This window comes from Ceratotherium simum, chromosome 24, assembly GCF_057802395.1.
Source record: "Ceratotherium simum simum isolate JZ-2026a chromosome 24, ASM5780239v1, whole genome shotgun sequence".
Classification (NCBI taxonomy): Eukaryota; Metazoa; Chordata; class Mammalia; order Perissodactyla; family Rhinocerotidae; genus Ceratotherium; species Ceratotherium simum.
The window spans coordinates 38630769-38652064 of NC_141923.1; the positions used below are offsets into that span (position 1 = coordinate 38630769).

General features: G+C 39.3%; 1 protein-coding gene across 10 annotated transcripts in view; it reads right to left on the reverse strand.

Moving 5' to 3' along the window:
• Positions 1 to 13751, reverse strand: part of SYNE2 (spectrin repeat containing nuclear envelope protein 2) — a 267254-nt gene extending 253503 nt beyond the window's left edge. For all 10 annotated transcript variants that reach the window (XM_087448388.1, XM_087448395.1, XM_087448393.1 and 7 more), the window contains exon 1: positions 13622 to 13751. In XM_087448388.1, the coding sequence (XP_087304514.1) occupies positions 13622 to 13700 (79 nt within the window). In that variant the 5' untranslated portion in view covers positions 13701 to 13751. The remainder of the gene's footprint in view (positions 1 to 13621) is intronic.
• Positions 13752 to 21296: the final 7545 nt, after the last annotated feature.

Genomic DNA, 21296 nt, shown 5'->3' on the forward strand with positions numbered 1-21296 from the left:
AAATAAAAACACAGACATGCTCATTTGTTTACATACTGTCTGTAGTAACTTTCACACTAAAATGGCAAAGTTGAGTAGTTGTGACAGACCATATGGACCTCAAAGACTAAAATATTTACTACCTGACCCTTTACAGAAAAAGTTTGACAATCCCTGGCATAGACTATAATTAGTCTACACAAATAAATATTAACTATAACATGGACGAACCTTAAAAACATTACGCTAAATGAAAGGAGCCAGTCACAAAGTAACATGTATTATACGATTTCATTTGTATGAAATGTCCAGAATAGGAAAATCTATAGACACAGAAAGTAGACCAGTAGTTGCCTAGGGCCAGAAGGGTGGAGAGTTTGGGAATGATAGCTAAAGAGTGTGGGGTTTCTTTTTGGGCTGATGAAAATATTCTAAAATTAAATGTAATGGTTGTACAACTCTGTGAATATACTAAAAGCTATTGTACCTTTAAATGGGTGAGTTGTATGGTATGTGAATTATATCTCGAATCATATCTCAACAAAGCTGTTCCAAAAAAAATTAGCTAATATCTGTGAGATTGATTAATATCTGTCTCCTCTTTAGCTTATGGGCTCCATGAGAACATGGGCTAAGTCTGATTTTGCTTGCAAGCACCTACCACCATGCATTTCATGTTGCACGAACTTAGAAAATAATTGTTGAATGAATGGTTAAATGTCTGGGGGAGGAGGGAGCGGGGGTTTGTTGCTATTTTCACCCCATCAACATAGAGATTTACGTATTTTGTTGGGAAAATATATGACATACAACAAATGATTTCTACTCTGGGCCTCAGCATGTGGAACCCAGCAACTTCGTGTTGCCACATGAGTGAACCACACCCTTGTGCAAACACCTGAGACACACATACTGAGGCCTTTGTTTCCAGCCTCACTGGAACAGAGCTCCTGGCTCTCTGAGTAAGCAAATCTTGTATTTCTAGCACATGAAAATGAGCCCACAATACAGATAAAATACCTAGAATCTGTGGTGCTATTTGTCTCTCTTCTTTCTCACCCTCTTCTGACTCATCTGAGTTGCTCAATAAATATCTGTGAAATGAATACATCAAAGAAATGACTACATTTCTTTTAACACATATTTCTTATTCCTCTACCTTTTACCTACCACGTAAAACTGTGAGTGCTTTTCTTTTGAAAATTCAGATGTGTGAGCCTGAACACTTTCCACAGGGGCAGCAGTCCCAGCACGAGACCCGCGCTGTGATTACAAATCTAGGATTCTTACACTTCTGAATGGCAGCAAATTACTCAGGATTACTGTTTAAGTGCAGGTTTCTGGGTCCCAGCTCCCAGCAATTCTGATTCAGGGTGTCCACATGGCTCACTCTGAGAAACACCTCTCTACAGTAACTGGACTCATTTACGTGTGTGATTTACTCTTGAGACAACACAAGGGAACAGGCAGGGCCTGGCAAAAATAGTGATGAAATCATAAACTCTGAGATAGTATTATAATGTAGCTCAATATAAATCTTTTATAAGATACGGGTATCCTAAGACACACTTGGCTGAGGCTTGCTGAAGCAAGTCATGTCGAGGAATAAGTGGGAACTCAAGGGTAAGGAACAATGTCACTATTTCATTAAAGCCTTTCAATGAAGTAGTCAGGTAGGCATTTTATAAATGAGAAAGCTGTAGCTCCCAGAAGATGAATGAGTTTTATTCACTCATTCAATAAACACTTATTGAAAGTCTACTGTCTCCTGAATACTGTGCTCTAGATCTCACACCTGGTGGAAGAGAAATTCAAATCCAGATGTGTCTGATACCAAAATCCATGTTCTTTTCATTATAATTCAAAATCAGCTGAAATGTCAAATCCACGGTCCCTCCAGCTACCACTCTATCTCTCTCCTCCCCTTCAAACCCAAATTTCTTGAAACAATTGTCTACACTGGCTGTCTTCACTTTCTTACCTACCAATCACTTCTCAACCCGCGAAAAGCTGACTTCTACCCCGACCACTCTACTTAATTCTCAGGCTAGGCTATCTACAATAAACCCATTACCAAACCCCATGAATGCTTCTCAGTACTTCCTGGATACCTTGAAACTTCTGACACTGTCCACTGTCTTCTCCTTCTTGAAATACTCTCCTCTTTGGATTCCGTGATACCACACTTACCTGGTTTTCTTCCTACTTCTCTGGACACCCCTTCTCAGGCTCTGTTAGGGGCTTGTTTTGCTTCTTCTATCTCTGTAATTTTTTTGCCTAGGCCTTTCTTCTCTTTTTCTAGATATTTTCATTTACTCCAAAGCAACAAATTGCCATTTATATACTAATGACTTCCAAATCTTTACCTTCAGCCCAGGTGTCTGTTTCTCCTGAGCTTCATGTCTGTATATCCCATTATTTTCTGGATATCTCCACTTAGTTATTCCATAGACACTTCAAACCCAATATTTCCAGAACTGAGTCATCATCTCTAACCAACTCCCTCCCCCACCAAAGTTGTTCTGCATTTTTTTTCAGTGGATGGTTCCATCATCCACTAATTTGCTCAAGAATAAACTTGAGTCATCTTTGATACTTTCCTCTCTCTCACTTTCCCATATGCAGTCAACTGAAAAGCCCTAATAATTACCTCAATAAAGCTCAAAATAAATAAAGTAAAATTTTTTAAAACTCTGAAAATTGTACCTATTAGATATCTCTCCATACCTATTTCTCTCCATCCCCACCTCCTAAATCAGGACACCATTATCTCTCAGCTGGACCACCATATCAGACTTAAACTGGTCTGCCTCCATATTCACTCCCATAAGACTACACCCTACACTGAAGCCTGGGTGATTTCTAAAACCAGTTCTGCATAAATCTCTACTCAGAATCCTTCAATTGCTTCTCCTTGGTCTTAGGAAAAATTCCAAACCCCTATATGTTTACATGACCCTTTATAGCCTCATCTCTTCACATTTTCCTTCAAACTCAATCCTTAGTCTCACTGAACATCCATTTCCTTGAATGTGCCATGATCAGCCTCATCTTCTGGCCTTTCATATGCTGTTACCACTGCCTGGAGCACTCTTCCCATCCTCACCTTGCTCATCTGCTAACACATTTCAGGTCTAAGCTTAGAAATCACGTAGCCCTACTCTGTACTTCTGTAGTACAACATCTCCCTTCTCTTGCAGCACACATCGCATTACACTGTACTATTCTATGTACTTGTCTTTATCCCTGCAATCAGAACATACATTTCAGGACAGCACGTGCCATGTGCTATCCCGTGTGTGTAGCATAGTGCCTTGTACACAGAAGGTGTTCAAAAACACTTGTTGAATAATGAATGAACAAATAAATGAACGGAGCTTTAAGAATAAATTAGCCTATAATTAGAAAAAGCATAACGAGTAATGGAGTAGTATCTCTTACCCTAAAAAACCCTACATTTCCCTTCAGCAAGTGCCTGAAATCTGTTCCCCTTCACAGCAAAATTCCTTGAAAGCAGTTGAATGAGTCATTGTCTCCACTTCCTCACCTCTCATTCTCTCCTCAGCTCACTCCAGTCAGGCTTCCATCTCCACCACCTAAGTGTGGCTAACTTGTCAGAGGCACCAACTAACTCCATGAGCCCAATCCAGTGGCCACTTCTCTATTCCACATGGTTGACCACATCGCCTTCTCGAAACACTTTCATCTAGGGTTTTCCATGCCATCGCAAAGGTTTTCCTCCTTTGTCCCTAGCTACTCCTTAATGTCCTTCGCTTGCTCCTCCTCTTCTGCTTGACCTCTAAACACTGAATGACTCAAAAGGTCTGCTCTAGCTACACACTCCATAGGTGACCTCATCCAGTCCATGGCTTTAAATGTAAATATACCAGCCATATGCTGATGGCTCCCAAATCTATACCTCTCCCTAGAACTCTGGATCCTTACATCCAACTGTCTACTTGACACCTGCATTTGGATTATCAAACGAGCATCTCATGTCAATCATGGCAAAAATAAACTCCTGATTTCCCCCAAACTTATTCATCTACCAGTCTTCTTCATTGCATCAACTACTCAGTTGCTCAAGGCAAAAATTTAGAAATTATTCTTAATTTGTGAACATCCCCAGCATTCACAGATATCCTAAAAAATCCATGGTTCTTCATCCCATTGATACCACACTAGTCCAAACTACCATGATATCTTACTTGAACTACAATAAAAGCATCCTAACTGGCTTTCCCGCTTTCCCTCTTGCTCCCAAATAAGTCCTTCATCACCCAGCAGCCGGAGTGATCTTTCGGAAAACATAAATCAGATCATGTTATTCCCATGATTAAAACCTGCCAGTGGGTCCCATCCATACACCTTACCTTAGAGCTGACGAATCCCTGCCCAGTCCAGCCCTGCCTTGACTGGCTCTGCAATACCAGCTCAAGCTACCCCTTGCCCACTACCATCCAGTCACACCAAGCTTTCCTTACTCCATGAATTCACCAAGTTTGTTTCTATCTTTGAGCTTTTCCTTCAGACTGGAATGCTCTTCCCCTGTTCTTTGCATGGCAGCTCCTTTGTGTTACTCAATCGCTCCTTAAATGTCTCTTCCTCAGACAGGCCTTCTCTGACCATCTGATCTAAAGAAGACACCCAGGCACTATCACATAAACCCATGTTTAATCCTCTGCATAGCACTTACCATGTGCTGATATTCTTTTCTTGATTATTTATTCTCTGTCTTTCTAACTTAAATACAAGCACCATAGGCATATGAAGCTTGGTGGAGGTGTTCGCTTCAGTATTCTCTTAACCTAAAATAGTGCTTGATTCAAGGCAGAGTCTCAGGAAACACATGTGGCATGAATGAATCAATGAACAGATTTACCTGTATTCATAAAAATCATAAGTATGTGATGATGTGGTAAGTGTGAATTCACCTGAACTTTGGAAACATTTGTTTTGAAGACATCAAAACCTTCTGGAAGTTATAATAAGAAAACATGCAGAGAGGCAGACAGAGATACATGGCAGAACTAGTTCCCACTATTAACCATCCTACTTAACTGAAGACAAGGCCAACAACTCCAGTGTTTTGTGAGGATCTTAAATGTTTCTCATATTTGAGAAGGGCTGTTTGTGTGCTGCATTTTTGAGCCACATGCCCTGCATCTTGTAATATTCTACTGCTGACGTGACTGGGAGTCCCCTGTGCAGTAAAGACTGAAAAGACCAAGGCATGACCAGTGAGTGCTGCTCCACCCCAGAGGCACACAGCAGGTGTGTGTGGCTACTCTCCTGCCATTTTCTTCTATGCTCATTGAACATGCATCACTGCACAAACCGTCAAGGTCCAGGAGAGATTACTCACCCAGAATCTCATGGCTGTCCTCCAATGATATACACATTTAGAACTTTGAACAGTCCCTCTCTCTGATAAATCATTCATATCCTTTTTTTTTTTTTTGGTGAGGAAGGTTGGCCCTGAGCTAACATCTATTGCCAATCTTCCCCTTTTTGCTGGAAGAAGAGTGGCCCTGAGCTAACATCTGCACCAATCTTCCCTTACTTTGTATATGTGACACCGCCACAGCGTGGCTTGATGAGCAGTGCGTAGGTCCACGCCCAGGATCCAAACCCATGAACCCCGGGCCACTGAAGTGGAGCACATGAATTTAACCACTACACCACCAGGCTGGCCCCCATTCATAGCCTTTTATCTACCACTTTTAAATGACTCTAAAAATACCTGGTAGTAGTAAACTTCAATTCTCTTACATATTGAGAACCACAAATGCAGTTACCTGTTACCAAAATTTCCCTGAATGTTTTAGAAAAATAGAGCCATTCAGAGAAATTGTAATCAGCAACGCTGAAATCAGAAGAGGCAAGTAATCTCTTGAAGAGGCACATTTAGTTTTTAGACCTCCAGTTTTTACAGTGTGGAACCACACACTAAACCCACCAACAGTTATAAACTAATCTCTTATATTGACTTCTTACTTTCTTATTTTCAAGCGGAAATTATTTTGAATTTTATTTTTTCCTTATATGCTACTTTAAGCTCTGAATAATTACACCCCCTCCAGACACACACACATACACAAAAGCTCAGAAACCTTGCATCTCTCGTGGGGCTAATTAAAAAGGATTTTGATTTCTATAAGGAATGAATGAGATCTTTGTTAACCTACTTTAACAGCACTCTAAATGACCCTGGATTTATCTTGCCCTAGTTTTCAAAATGTAACTGACCCAGAATAAAGTAAGCTTATCCCCAAATTCCTGGCAAAAACAGAACCAAAGTTCCCAGAAGCCAAAACTGTATACACAAACTAAGGAAAAAAAATTGTTTTTCCCTGAAAAACACTGTACAGTGTAACACCACTGTTTGTAGAGCTTAATGCATTTTTTGTTTAATTGGGATATTTTTAGGATTATAAAGCGTTACAATATCAAGGCAAATAATCTTCCAAGAAAACACAGCAAGACATTACCAGCTACTATGATATCAGGAACTTTCTGGAAGCTTTTGTGTTGGGACAGTACAGCACTGATAGCCAGAGAAGGACAATAACTTGATTATTTTCTCTGGGTGTAATAATCAGCTAATTAGCCAAAAACGACCCCAGAGATGATTTGCTTTTATTCATAATAACTGAGCAGTCTGAATTGGTTAGAGAAACAAAAATACTGCCTGCTAGTACACGTCCTTTTCTTACTCCTCATTCATCATTTCCATCAAAATTCCACACTGGGGTCTTGGCTGCAATAGGGTGGAAATTCCACTCAGAGGCCTTTCATTAACCCTGTTCCTCTTTCTCAGACTTCACACGGTTTCATTCACTCCCTGTCATAAGGTAGAACAGAATTTCTCTAAGAAACACGACACTAAAGCACTATTGAGCCTCCAAACATCAGACATACACCTCACTGCCTCATGTCTAAAGAAATCCACGTTTTCATCCTATCTGACTGACTTTCCTGTACACTGAACAGTTCTAATTTAAAGTACTTCATAAATTTTAAATATTGGAATGGCCACTCATTTATTCCTCATGTAGTTGTTTATTGAAAGGCTGAAATAGGTCAGAAACTTCACTAGCGATAAAGACACAGGAGTATCTTATGCAGGGCACCTGACACACACTTGGAGGAACTCAGAAGGCTGATTAAAGCAAGTGGGGTCCAAAGATGAAAGGAAACTCAGGGGTAAGGAATAATTACAGGGGATTCAGCAAAAAGACAACAAACTCCAGGGAAGTTCTTACCAAAATGTTTGATTTTTACAGCAAGAGGAATATGTAACTCATCTTGCACATAATACGTTAGATAGAGCATATTTTTATTCTTCACCTCCCTAGAACTGAAATATGAGAGGATACTCCAGAGGATATTTTCAGTCATATTTTGGTTGAATTTGTGTGTTGGATACTGAAGTTAGGAACGTGACCCTGTGTAGTTAAGGATTTCAACTCATCTCATAAGAATGATCAGATCTGCATCCCAGGTCTTTCACATGACATCAAAAGCACACCTGGACCACATGCTTCCTAAAGGTGCTCAATCTATTTATCTTCATACCCTTAACATCCAGCCCACTGCACCTGGTTGGCATTCCAATATAAATAAATAAATATATTTACTGAACAACTGAATAAAACTAAGCATTACAGCACATTATTATGTTTTAATTAACCCACTGGACACGAATAATTCCTCATGTTACTAAAAATAATACATTAATTGAAAGCCTCCCTTCAGATGGATACTCAGTAAATAATGAATAAATTTCAACGGAGTAATAACCTAACTACAGAGACTCACATTTCACTACTGAGCCCCACCAAGTAATGGTACCTACCGCAGGAGACATAGGCAGCTTTTTAGTCTTTTAAAATATGTCATCTAGATGATAACAGCACTAAATAAAACATACAAGCATTGTTTGAAACGGTACAGTAACTGGGCTGAACCTGGTTTTATACAGGTTCATGCAGACGGTCACCATTCACCCGCATTTTGGCAGGACTGCATGAAAGTTAGCTCTTCGTGTGGCGGCAGAGGAAAGAGAACACACACTCCTTCCTGGTTCTGTGTCTAATTAATGATCACATTCAGTACTCAAATACTGTTTTTATAAAGCATTGGACTACCTTGTTTTTGAAAACAAAATAATCTGCTTCTGTTATATAAATGTATTGTGTCCCTTTATGGCCAACAAATCATTATATTTACCTTTTAAAAAGAAATAACTTAAATCTGAAACATATAAAGAAAGTCCAAAACAATTCAAATTTGCCACAGCTATCATTTAAAATATCACAAAGTGGGCCGGCCCTGTGGCTTGGTGGTTAAGTGCGCACGCTGCGATGCTGGTGGCCCGGGTTCGGATCCCGGGTGCGCATCGAGGCACCACTTCTCCGTCCATCCTGAGGCCGAGTCCCACATACAGCAACTAGAAGGATGTGCAGCTATGACATACAACTATCTACTGGGGCTTTGGGGGGAAAAAAATAAAAAAATAAATAAAATCTTTAAAAAAATAAATAAATAAATAAATAAATAAATAAAATATCACAAAGTGAGTCAGCCTAGTGAGTCAGTTTCATTCATTATTAATTTGACGTTCAATTGGGTCCTCTTATCTGTATCATGCTTTTAATCTTTCCATGACATAAGAAATTCTCAAGAAAGGAGTTTCTTTGTAAACAGTATATTTTATCTACAATTTATTTTAAGCACATTGATATAAAATAATACTTAGGTGCCAGCGTGGTGGCTTTGTGGTTAAGTCTGTGCACCCCGCTTCAGCAGCCCGGGGTTCATGGGTTCAGATCCCAGGCACGGACATACACCACTCATCAGCCATGCTGTGGCAGGTGTCCCACACACAAAATAGAAGAAGATGGGCACAGATGGTAGCTCAGGGCCAATCTTCCTCAGCAAAAAGAGGAAGATTGGCAACAGATGTTAGCTCAGGGCCAATCTTCCTCACCAAAAAAAAAACCTTAAATATTATTATTTTTAATATTATTTATAATTATTTAATTTTATAGTATTAAAATACTTAGTGAAAACACACTAAATAAAAAGAAGGTTAACAATTTGGACATTATAGCTGTTACCACTATTATGCCAAGCAGCTCAGCTTCTAAACCTAGGAGCCTCTCTACTTTATTATCCATATTCAATAGCTGCAAAGTCCTATTGAGTCTTCTACCTTCATGGTTTTCACACCTGTCCCACACTTTCACACTCACTGCTGTAGCTCTAATCCAGGCAAACACCACCCCACACCCAGATATCTGCAAAGCTTGCGTACTGGCTTCTCCAATTCCACTTTCTCGCCCCTTTCAAGTCTTCCTAGACCTCGAAGCCAGATTATCCTACTAAGGCACCACTCTGACCTCTGACCAGGTACTCTCATTCTCAAGACCCAATAGCTACCCACTGCCTAACAGCAAAATCCCCAAACTTCTTGGGTTTGAATTCAACTCCCTCAAGGATCTTAACTGCAGAAATACTTCTGAAGGGATTCCTACTTCAGTCTCAAATTAAACTGAATGGCAAAGAAAGTCCCTTCCAACTTGAAAATTCTGTGAAACTTATCCAACTTTACTCCCTACTGTTTCCATAATAATATGTATCTGACACTTGAAAGAATTGTTCCCTGAACATACCTTTCCCACCAGCAGAGCCTAGCAGAGATTTATTTCAGACAAAATATGCAGTTACTATCTTCTTAGGATAAAAGAGAAGGAAGTATCTATTATTTTGTCAGTTAAGAAATCCAATAGAAAGATTTAAAGAAATACTATAAGCGACACCTTGGTAAGGCAAATAACTATTTTTTTTTTTTAAAGAAGAGAGTTTTCATAATTTTATTTATTTATTTTTCCCCCAAAGTGCCAGTAGATAGTTGCATGTCACAGTTGCACATCCTTCCAGCCGCTGTATGTGGGACACGGCCCCAGCATGGCCAGAGAAGCGGTGCGTCAGTGCGCGCCCAGGATCCGAACCCGGGCTGGCAGCAGCGGAGCACACGCACCTAACCGCTAAGCCACGGGGCCAGCCCAGCAAATAACTTTTTTAAACAGCCATTTATTGATCATTTTAATAACCTGAATTTTCATATATCAAATTTATTTAAAATGTGGACCATCCATAGTAGTACAAAATGCACCACACTAAAGTAAATTCCATTTTTAAATTAATCTGCTCAAATCCACAAATGCCATTTCTTTCTCCTCCTAACAATCCAACCATTTCAATGCATTCTCCTAACTAGACTAAGAGAACATAAATCTCTCTCTAAAAAAGGGCCCCAAAATCCCTTCATAAAGACATTTTCTCAAAGATCACATAAAAGACGAACAAAAAGAAAGACGAATTGTTTATGTCCTGCTCTGTGAATCTCAGCAAAGAACCGCCTGACTCCTTGCAGGCCTGGCTATCTGTTTTCATAGCATATCAAAGATGAATCACCACATTTCAATTGACACCTTAATCTTTTCTTGAGCATATTATTCTGAGTCAGGGTATGGCCACAATCTGTCTCACCTTAGGTAAGTTTTGGCTAAAATAAAGTAGGCATTATAAGTTAAACAGGCCACGCTACTGCCTCTACCTGCTTCTAAAAAAAATTCTGAAATGAAGAGATAAAAAAAAAAAAACTTTCTTCTGAGCAGTGATCCTGAGCCTCTCATATTACACAAAATCTCTTTTCTCATATGACTCCAAGGATCACTAAGCACATGTGGATTTTGTGAAATACAAGTCAGCTTACACAGTATACAAAGTCAAATGCTTTTAAGATTACTGCCAACAGCCTGCAGTTCAGTAGCAGCTAATATACATAACATTATCTACCAATTTTTTGTCCAAATAGCTAATAATCCGGCCATGAAACTAAAGTTACCTTCAGAAATATATACAAGTTCCTTCCTTCCTCCCTCCCTGCCTTCTGAAAGAATCATTATAAATCTGCTGATAACAATATAGAACTTAACTTTGGGGAATCTCAAATCTCATATCACAATTAAGCCTTCATTCTATAGTCATGGAAACCTCTCGGTTGATATTCCTGAGGGTACCTGTCTAACGTGAGCAGCCTCTGCCCAGCGTCAACCCAACTACATTACAGTACTGACTTTCTAGCTCTCCCCCATAGAGCAATGCATCCAGCACACGTTCCTCTAAATGCCTCATGAAGGAAAATCATTCCCACTCATAACGCATGTATATCTTTCCACTGCCAAACGCCCACACTCATCTCCTATTGTAAAGCTGACTGCATAAGCTAGTATAATTCAAAACATGCTATAAGAAACCCCTCATGTCTCAGTAATTTGCTAATTATTTTGAACTATTTATGAACCTGAGATCATTAATGTTACTTGAAGATGCCCATCCACATTCTGGATGTCAACGTCTGCTGTGGATTAAACAGGAGAAGGCGAAGATGTAAGTAGATTTTCCAGAGAAAGTTGTTAGGGAAATTCCCTCTTTCAAATTGTTTGGAATGTGCCAGAGGGGGTGTGGTGCAGTGGAGAGAAAACTATCCTCCAGGTCAAAACCCAGCTCTGCTGCTCACAAGCTGTGTGACTCTGGGAAAGCGATTCCATCTTCCTGAGCCACGGCTTCCTTCTCTGTAGCATGAAGAAAAAATATCTACCTCACAATGTGGTTGTCAGGATCAAATGAGATAATGGATGTGAGGGTGCTGTGTAAGCTAGTGCATGCCACTTAAAAGTTTTGGAGCGTACTCTGCAGTGGGGAAGGAAACATTACTCAATATAATAATTATAAAACTATAAGTGCTAAAATGGGTACTATGAGAGAACAGAGGAGGGAGGATGAATCTCAGCCAAAGAGAGATTAGGGCTCATGGAGGAGGCTGAGTCTGGCTGACTTTGGGATGGACAGGGATGGACAGGGATAGTGAGCTGGACTTCTTCCAGTGAGAAGGGAGGCAAGGGAGCTGCAGGGGAACAACCTGCACATAGGCAGGGAAGGACAGCCCCTTGGGGAGCTGTGGGGCTGGAGCACAGGGTGCTTGTGGCGGGAGGTGGTATATGAGTGGAGAGAAAGGCGAGCACCAGCCAGGAAGAGCCTGTGAGCCACACCAAGAAGTCGAGACTGTATCCCACACGTGATAGGAAGCCATTGAATAGCAATGTCAAAACAAAAAACAAAACGATAGTAAAAACCAGACTTTCAGTTTACAATTTTTTCCTATCCACCACGCATTTTCCACTCTAGCTGTGTGCTCCTGAAAGATTTTGACTGTCAATATATAAAAAGAAATTACGATGCATTTATTGAGCGCCTGTGTGTCAGGCACTGTGCTAAGCCCTTTGCAAGCATTATTGTTCATCTTCAAAATACAGGTGCAATACAGGCATTATCCATACTTTAAACATGAGGAAACTGAGACTCAAAAAAGATAAAGTCTCTGGTCCAAGTTCAAAGAACTACTAAGTGGCAGAGCCAGCATTAGAAATTAGATTTACCTGACTATTTATTGATGCACTATCTTCCTGATATGTTTTAGGTTACATGAGTTCTACTTACATGCAACCAAAACTTCAGAGAAAAACAAGAACATTGATTTTTTTCAGTTAAATGAAAATTTGATTCCAACCACTTATGAATATTGTATAACACTATAAAAAATGTACTTCTTGAGAATTTTTAAAATTCCTACCTCTAGTACTGCCTCTCAACACATTATGTTTCTTAGTCTATACAAATCACATGATATTTATTTTTAAAAGCCTGATACATATAGTTATAGTCTATAAGAATAGCTATTGATCCCAAAGTCAAGAAGCTAATCATTTGAAACACATCTTTAATTAAAAAGAAAATATCAAAAAGAAAGTCATTTCGGGATCTTTATCATAAATGACTCAAAAGCTATGGCTTCTAAGTAACATTCTAAGAATTCTGCATAATACTGTCCATAATATTAAAATTACTTTAAAATACATAGTTACATAAATATTTTCAAAGACTTGCTGTAGCCTTATTTCTTCTACACTAACTTCACTCAGCTCCAAGATGTGCTTTATCAACAAAGGTGGAAAGTCTAGTGGCTAATGAATTTTCAAAGTACAAAACAAATACTGCCAACTCCACAAGAAGCCTAAAAAAGTACAGACAGTACTTATTCTGCATAAATGCACACAGGATTCACATGATTGAAAGGTCACTCACTTATAATATTACGACTATTCCTATTAGGGTAAAATAAGGATGTACATTAAAAGAAGCTACGCAAAAAGATGCAAAGTAAGTGCAAACAATGCTAAGCAAACTATGGTTAACTATTTAAGTTTCACTGCAAATAAAATACATACACTCAGAGTGAGAAACTGAGATGCCAAATTCCTTCTAGGTATTCCTTACTTGCCTAGAGAGCTGAGATAGCAATAAAGACCTTTAAGTATACTGAAAGGTTCTACAATTGGAAAAATACAGATAGATAGATAGATAGATAGATAGATAGATAGATAGATAGATAGACAGACAGACAGACAGATAATTTCACCATGAGAGAGACAGAAAGCAATACGATTTGTGAATAGATGGGAGTAAGGTTTCCACACTTGCTAAGGGTGTCAGCACCCCTAATCTGAATTACCTTGCAGTGAAATATGGAGATCATCGATGCCCAGGGAAACCTGTCCATCTTCGGGGGGAAGCACAGGACTAGATGCCATCCTTTGACTCAGTGGAGATTATACCATGTCCATGTCAGTTGAAGAAGCGAACTAAAAGTAAAAGGGAGAAATGCTCATTAGTAACTTTGCGGCTGTGCATTTCTAGTAAACACGCATTGCCAGAAAACATCAGCAACGAAAAACTGCCCTCCAAAAGCAGCACAGTTTTCTACTGAGTGTTTCCCTAGTTGCGAGGAACAAAGTGACTACGCCTTCTTTTTTGAATCATAATCAAGATTTTGCCCTGTGACCTCTTCATGCTCTTTGGAGTTGCTGGCAGAACTCCAATAGAGGGAGCATTGTGGATTCTATACTAGTGATGAAAAGGAAAGCTACGCAATTACATTCTGTAACTTGTCTGGAGGAAGCCAAGTTGACACAAACTGATATCTTGGGCGTTTGTGTGTATTTTATTGTTAACTTTCAACCTGCAAGGATCTTCTTTAAAACTTTTTATTTAACTTAATTCTTTTCCTGCTCCATAAATGTTGCCATTTACTGGAAACGAAACAAGCTGAGCTGCACAGCTTGCAAAATGAAACCAAAAAAATTACGTCAAAAAGAATGTTTTGATGGGTTATCTATTAGCTTGAATTATTTTCCCAAGTATTTCTTTTTCCACCTACACATTTCTTTCTCTAGCCTCACTTTGACTCTTAAAAAATCCTTCCAGTAAGACTAATTCTTACTCTGCAACTCTTTTTTTTTTTTTTTAAAGATTTTATTTATTTATTTTTCCCCCAACGCCCCAGTAGATAGTTGTCTGTCATAGTTGCACATCCTTCCAGTTGCTGTACGTGGGACGCGGCCTCAGCATGGCTGGAGAAGCGGTGCGTCGGTGCGATCCCGGGATCCGAACCCGGGCCGCCAGCAGCAGAGCGCACGCACTTAACCGCCAAGCCACGGGGCCGGCCCTCTGCAACTCTTTAAAAGCATTACTTCATGTATGTATATATGCCACTATTAGTATCCTGGGGGCTGAGAATAAAACATCGACTTCTCCCATACAGATGATGACTTTCTTATCAAAATAAACCTAACCAATCATATAAAAATATAAAATGTATTAGAAGATAGAGAGATGGATAAACGTACAGATATGTGGTCAAGCAAGTATAGCGAAACGTTAATGGAAGAATCTATGTGTTGAGCACATGAGTGTTCACTGTAAAATCTTTTAACTTTGCTATATATTAGAAATTCTTCATAATAAAATGTTGGGGGAGGGGGACTAAAAAATAAATAAACCTAAGGCCAACAGCTAGATGCAATCATATTAGATACCCAATTGACCACTTTTAAAAAATGCAAAGATAAAAATAATTAAACAGTTAATGCTAGATCCAGACTTCAAAAATCTTTCAATCCAGTCTTCCCCACACTGTTATCATCCCAAACCCGTTTTATTGTCTCCCCTGTGGGTCGGTCTTGGTAAAGATTTTACCTACCAAATAAACTATGTTTATTAATTAGTCATTAGTTTCATCCTCTGAATTAAGATGAATCAGAGCCTGCCACACGTACTGAGTTGATAGGATTCTAACCAAAACAAAAAGCTGTTTGTTAGTTGAAGTGAGCCTGTGCAGCCTGATGACTGATCAAGGTACAAATGTCCTCAGCTTTTGACGTATTAAGGACCCCCACTACCCCTTTCCATACCCAGGGCTCCTGAACCCAAAGTGAAGACAAAGCACTTCCTCATGATGCCAGGAGAAACACTGAATTCCAGAATGAACTTCCTAAGGGCAACCACTATTGCATGCCAAGGTTATTTTAAAAATAATAATAATAATAATAATAATAGCAGCAAACACTTACATAGCACTTACTATATACAAGCAGTGTTCTGAGCTCTTTGCATATATAACCTCATTTAATTTTTATAACAACTGTATGACTTAGGTACTGTAATCATCTCCATATTTTAAAAGACAAAACTGAGATGCACAAATGTCATACAGTGGCCAAAGGTCACATAGCTAATAAATGATAGAGCTAACATCTGAACCCAGGTGGTTTTGGCTTCAGAGTCCACGCTCTTAACCAATATATGTTGGTACCTCATCGAGCTAGCTAAAACTTTGCCAGATTTCATTTATTCTTTCTGTCATTCATTTACTCAACAAGCATTTATATGTACTAAACCCTGCTCTCAAGAATTCAATCTTCTGAGAATGACAAATGAACTCCATATTGAGTGAAATCTTCTAAGAACTGTAATGTAGAAGGTGCTATGGAAGCAAAGGGGAAGGTGTACTCCATCTCTTGAAGCTGGAAATAAATGTGAATGTCAGGAGTGTACTTATTATAAAAGAGCATTTCACTCCAAATAGCCCATTAGCATTATTCAGATAATACCTTGAATTTAATAAGAATATCTCTGAAAGCCACTCGTTGCCATTCAATATTAATCAAATATAAGGTGTCAAATGTAGAGGAAAGAATTTAGCCTCCCCTTATTTACATCAAAAGTAAAAACAGAACAATAGAGAATAAATTGATAACCAGAGAATCAAGAAATATTTCTGTACTAGACTGGTATCCGGGATTCATATTGTATATTAAAGTTGTTGGAAAAAAATCAGTATTAGTAAACAAAAAAATCTAGACCTTGAAATAACCATTTGCCTGAGAGGTTTCTGTTTTTAACAGTGAAAATTTGTTAGCAAACAAGTCAATAAAATATAATAATTTTTTATACTAGAGAATTTCCTAGAGCTTCTAAAAAATGTCCATCAAAAGTAAAAACCAGGGCCAGCCCCAGTGGTCTAGTGGTTAAGTTAGGCGCACTCAGCTTCAGCTGCCAGAGTTCAGTCCCCAGGCTCAGACCTATACCACTCATCTGTCAGTGGCCATGCTGTGGCGGCGGCTCACATACAAAAAGAGGAAGATTAGCAGTGGATGTTACCTCAGGGCAAATCTTTCTCAGCAAAAAAAATAACAATAATAATAATAAAAAGTAAAACCCAACTTTGAAGATTGAATCAATTGGAAGTGTTAGATTATTGACCCAAATACTGTCTAAGTACAATTATTTATCAAAACATGCTACAGAGGTCATGAGGATCTAACTGAAGACAATTTATGACGACATTTCCAACACACTTGTTTTTGGTGAGTAATCTCCAGAGAGGAATTTACTTGCCAAATAGGGCCCATGAAAAACTAGAACAGAGTAGAAAAGAAGAGCTTTGAGAAATTTCTCAGAATCTGAATTGTGAAGCTAGAAAGAATATGAAAAGGAAGGCAGAAAGAGAAATGAGGGCTTGGCCAAAACCTAAAACCAAACTCTATCAATCAAAGTCCCTGAGGGGGATCCTATCACTTGTGTTCTGACTTCCCTTTGGGGAGCACAAGAGCTGCCTTCTCAGGTGGAATTACAGCAAAGAAGAGCCCTTCCCAGGTGCTCCTCACAGCTTTACTTTTCCTCTTCAAATAAAAGTGACACAATTATGCAACAAATCTCATTTATTTTAGACTGAAAATAAATGAGACTATTCTTAAAAGTGAACAATGGGCCATCTTCAGGCTATAACCAAAGACTGGGTAAAGAATTAATGTAGTGGCATAAAGAATCTAAGATCAAGTGGAATTGTGTTTTTAAAACTCATGCAAACTAATATACACGCTTTTATAAATGGCATAAGCTATTTTGAAATGACTGTGATTTGCTTATGCAATATATCTTAATATGCCTCTGGTATCTCTAAAACCTCAAAACACTAGAGAATTTCCCCTTTTTAAAGAAATATTGGCTGGGCCGACCCCGTGGCTTAAGTTAAGTGTGCGCGCTCCACTGCTGGTGGCCCGGGTTCGGATCCCGGGCGCGCACTGACGCACCGCTTCTCCGGCCATGCTGAGGCTGTGTCCCACATACAGCAACTAGAAGGATGTGCAGCTATGACATACAACTATCTACTGGGGCTTTCAGGGAAAATAAATAAATAAATAAATAAATCTTGGCATTTACTTTGGATGAGTATGATTAGAATTTTTTCAACTCAAAAATGAAATTTGAATAGAGATTATTTCTAATGAATGAAATTGAGTGATTTTTATTTTCTTCTTTTTGCTTATCTGCATTTTTAAAATTTCAGTTGAATGCATATTTCTGCTGCAATAAGAAAAATGTTTTTGCTTTTATTTTAACAAAATGACAAGAAAAAGGAGAATGACGTATTGTTTTGTTCAGGGTCAGTTCTTCAACCCATATGCTATAGAACTTGGATACCTGTATTTTCATAAGGAGAAAAATACTCTCTTGACACAAATAAAATATTAGAAAAGTTCTCTGAGCTTGCCAGAAATTTCTAGGAAAGACTCCTAAAAGCCTTTTTGGTAGCTCAACGAGTCTCTTATTTTCTCATTATTAGACAGTTTGCTAACAAGCCCTGCCAGTCTAGCACTGGAAACAGCACTGGAAAAATTACGTCAGTAGGGAGAAAGGGGCTTCAATCTTATCTTCAAAAGTTGATCAGAAGGTATAGCATAGCAGGATGTAGTAAGTACAGTCAGGTAATTCTTTAAGAGAGTGATTCAAATATTAGCATTTTCCCTGGGGTGCCTTCCTTGTTCTTTTTTCTGTTCTTCAGCTGCACCATGTTATTTATGGTCCACCGAGGAATTCTGAAGGATCTCTCTTTTGTCAGTTATGTTATAGAGCTGCTCCTAGCAACTGACAGTTAGTAACTTTAATCTGCTTACAAGCTCACAAAAGAAAGTTGTTGACATATTTGCAATAAATTTCTTCATCCTTTTCCCATTAACTTTTCCTAACTCATAATATTATTACTTATCATTTCATCATCACTTGACCAGAAGCAATTGGTGCAAATTCCCAAACCAGGTGATTTTTAAGGTCCACTCTGCTATCTCCTTTCAGGCACTTCATTTTCCTAACGACCATCACAAAATGCCAGAGCAATCCATCCTATCTATTCACTACACTTTTGGAAGACAAACATGTAACAATTGTCTGGATATGATACCACTGTGCTTGCTACCTCACAACAAAGTAGTGTCACTCACCAGCCAATGCCAACTGTGCCGCTAAACCACCCACTTCACCCCTGATAACAGCATTCTGGGTGAATGTAGCCACTTCCCTAAAAGAGCCTCCTGCTGGCCTTGACCAAGTCACAAATGCTCTGACCTGCAGCATCCACTGCTATGAATGATAATACTAATAGGTGGTTGTTGAAATTCAATGAAAAAGCACATGAAACTAAAAAACTACAGCAACGACTAAAATTTATTGAGTGCTTACTATGGGAGATGTACTATAGTATATAAACGGTATTTATTATAATCTGTAAAATGAATTTATTGAGATAATCTCATTTCTTTGTGTGTGTGTGTGTGTGTGTGTGTGTGTGAGGAGATCAGCCCTGTGCTAACAGCTGCCAATCCTCCTCTTTTTTTTGCTGAAGAAGACTGGTCCTGGGCTAACATCCATGCCCATCTTCCTCCACTTTATATGGGATGCCACCACAGCATGGCTTGACAAGCAGTGCGTCAGTGCACGCCCGGGATCCGAACCGGCGAACCCCGGGCCGCCGCAGCGGAGCGCACGCACTTAACTGCTTGCGCGACGGGGCCAGCCCCGGATAATCTCATTTCTTAATCAGCCAGTAAAAATTAAAAGCTAGTCACAAAATAAAATGAAGAGTACAAAAAGTTACAGATGAAAACTTCCAACACTACAAAACCTGATGTGTTAAATCAGCACAGAGCTGGAAAGCATGCACTCAGGAAGTACTTATTTTTAATTTCCATCAGCACATTTTAAGCCAGAAATTCTGCTTTGCACCCCACACTCAAATTTTCTAAAGTTCATAATTCCCCCAGCAAAAATTCCTTGCCTTTGTTACCACCATGTCATCAATCTCCCAAAAAGCCTGGAGATATCTTTAAGCTATAAGTTTTGACAATGGTTTCTTCCCCCCACATATATCTCTTCATCCCTTTTGTCATCATCTCTTCCCCTGATCCCATTACTTTGTTTCTAAATTGCTACCAAAGATTCTTGACTCTCCCATTAACTCCAGCTCCTCCCAGCCCCATCTCTGAAGAATCCCTAGGAGGTTTGGGACATGGAGGCAAGAGATACTGCAGAAGCTGAGGATGAGACATAGGTCTGAAAAAGAATGGAACAGAGTGTGCTGAAGATCAGAACCGATAGCAAGATTGTAGACAAGTCTGCACAGCAATGGTAGGACCCCCTAGTCCTCACCACCCCACCTACTCCAAGAGCACTGGCAGCCAGATTTCAGAGGATCGTTTTCTGGAGAAAGTAAAAGCCCTGAGAAAAGACCTCCAAATACTGATATTTGGGGTTCCTCAATAGAAAAATCAGTTCTCTGCCAATTCACCCTACTGTGAAATTCCACTAATTGGCTTTTTCATTCCTTGCTCTAAAATATGAGTGGACAGCCAAAGCTTACCAGACATTTAAGGAGAGCCTCCAAGAATGAAAGAAAGAGATCAAAACAAACACAAAAGAGGAATCTGGAGGATCTGACAAATGCAAGAAAGGAAAGAAAACTTAAAAATAAAAATAAAAAAGTGAAATTGATAGCACCAGAGAGAAAAGTTTCATCCATTCACTCAACAAATATTTATTGAGCATCACTGTTGAAGGTACTTGGGATAAGCAGAAACCAAAACATAAAAAGCTCCCAGCCTTGGTGGAGTTTAAATTCTTATATTCTAGCAGGGGAATGGGAGGAGGTGGGAAGAAGAAAGACAATAAACAGAATGAATGAATAAATAAATGAGTAAATAAATATTAGAAGGCAATAGGTAAAAAAAAAAAAAAAAGAAAGAAAGAAAGAAAGAAAGAAAAAGTAGAGCAGGTAAGGGGTTGAGAGTTTGGAGGGAGAGTCAGGTTGCAACTTTAAGTAGGGTGTCAAGATAAGCCACATTGAGACCCAGCCCTGACGGCCTAGTGGTTACAGTTCAGCATTCACCACTTCAGCGGCCCGGGTTCGTTTCCCAGTCACGGAACCATACCAGCTGTCTGTCAGCTGCCATGCTGTGGTGGCGGCTCACACAGAAGAACTAGAAGGACCTACAACTAGGATATACAACCATGCACTGGGGCTTTGGGGAGGGAAAAAAAAGAGGAAGACTGGCAATAGATGTTAGCTCAGGGCGAATCCTTCCCTGCAAAAAAATAAAAATAAAAATAAATAAAAAAAAGAAAAGGCACGTTAAGAGATGACTTTTGGACAACGGTTCAGAAAGTAAAGGAGACAGCACTGGGAAAATCTGGAGGAAGAGCATTCCAGGCAGATGGCAATGGCTCGAAAAACAAGGAGACCAGCATGACTGGGGTGGAACAAGCAAGAGGAAAGTGTTGAGAGATTATGCGAGTGGAAGGACTCCGAGGGAAATGGACAGCTGTACCCGGGTTTTGAGCAGAGGGGAGATATAACTTGACTTCTGTTTCAAAATAATCACCTGGAATGATGTGTTGGGAACAAAACATGGGGCAAGGAATGAAGCAAGGAGCCTAGTTAAAAGGTTACTACAGACAGAATGGATGGACAGAGGGATGGACAGATGGATAATCAATATGTGAGAAAGCAAGCATGG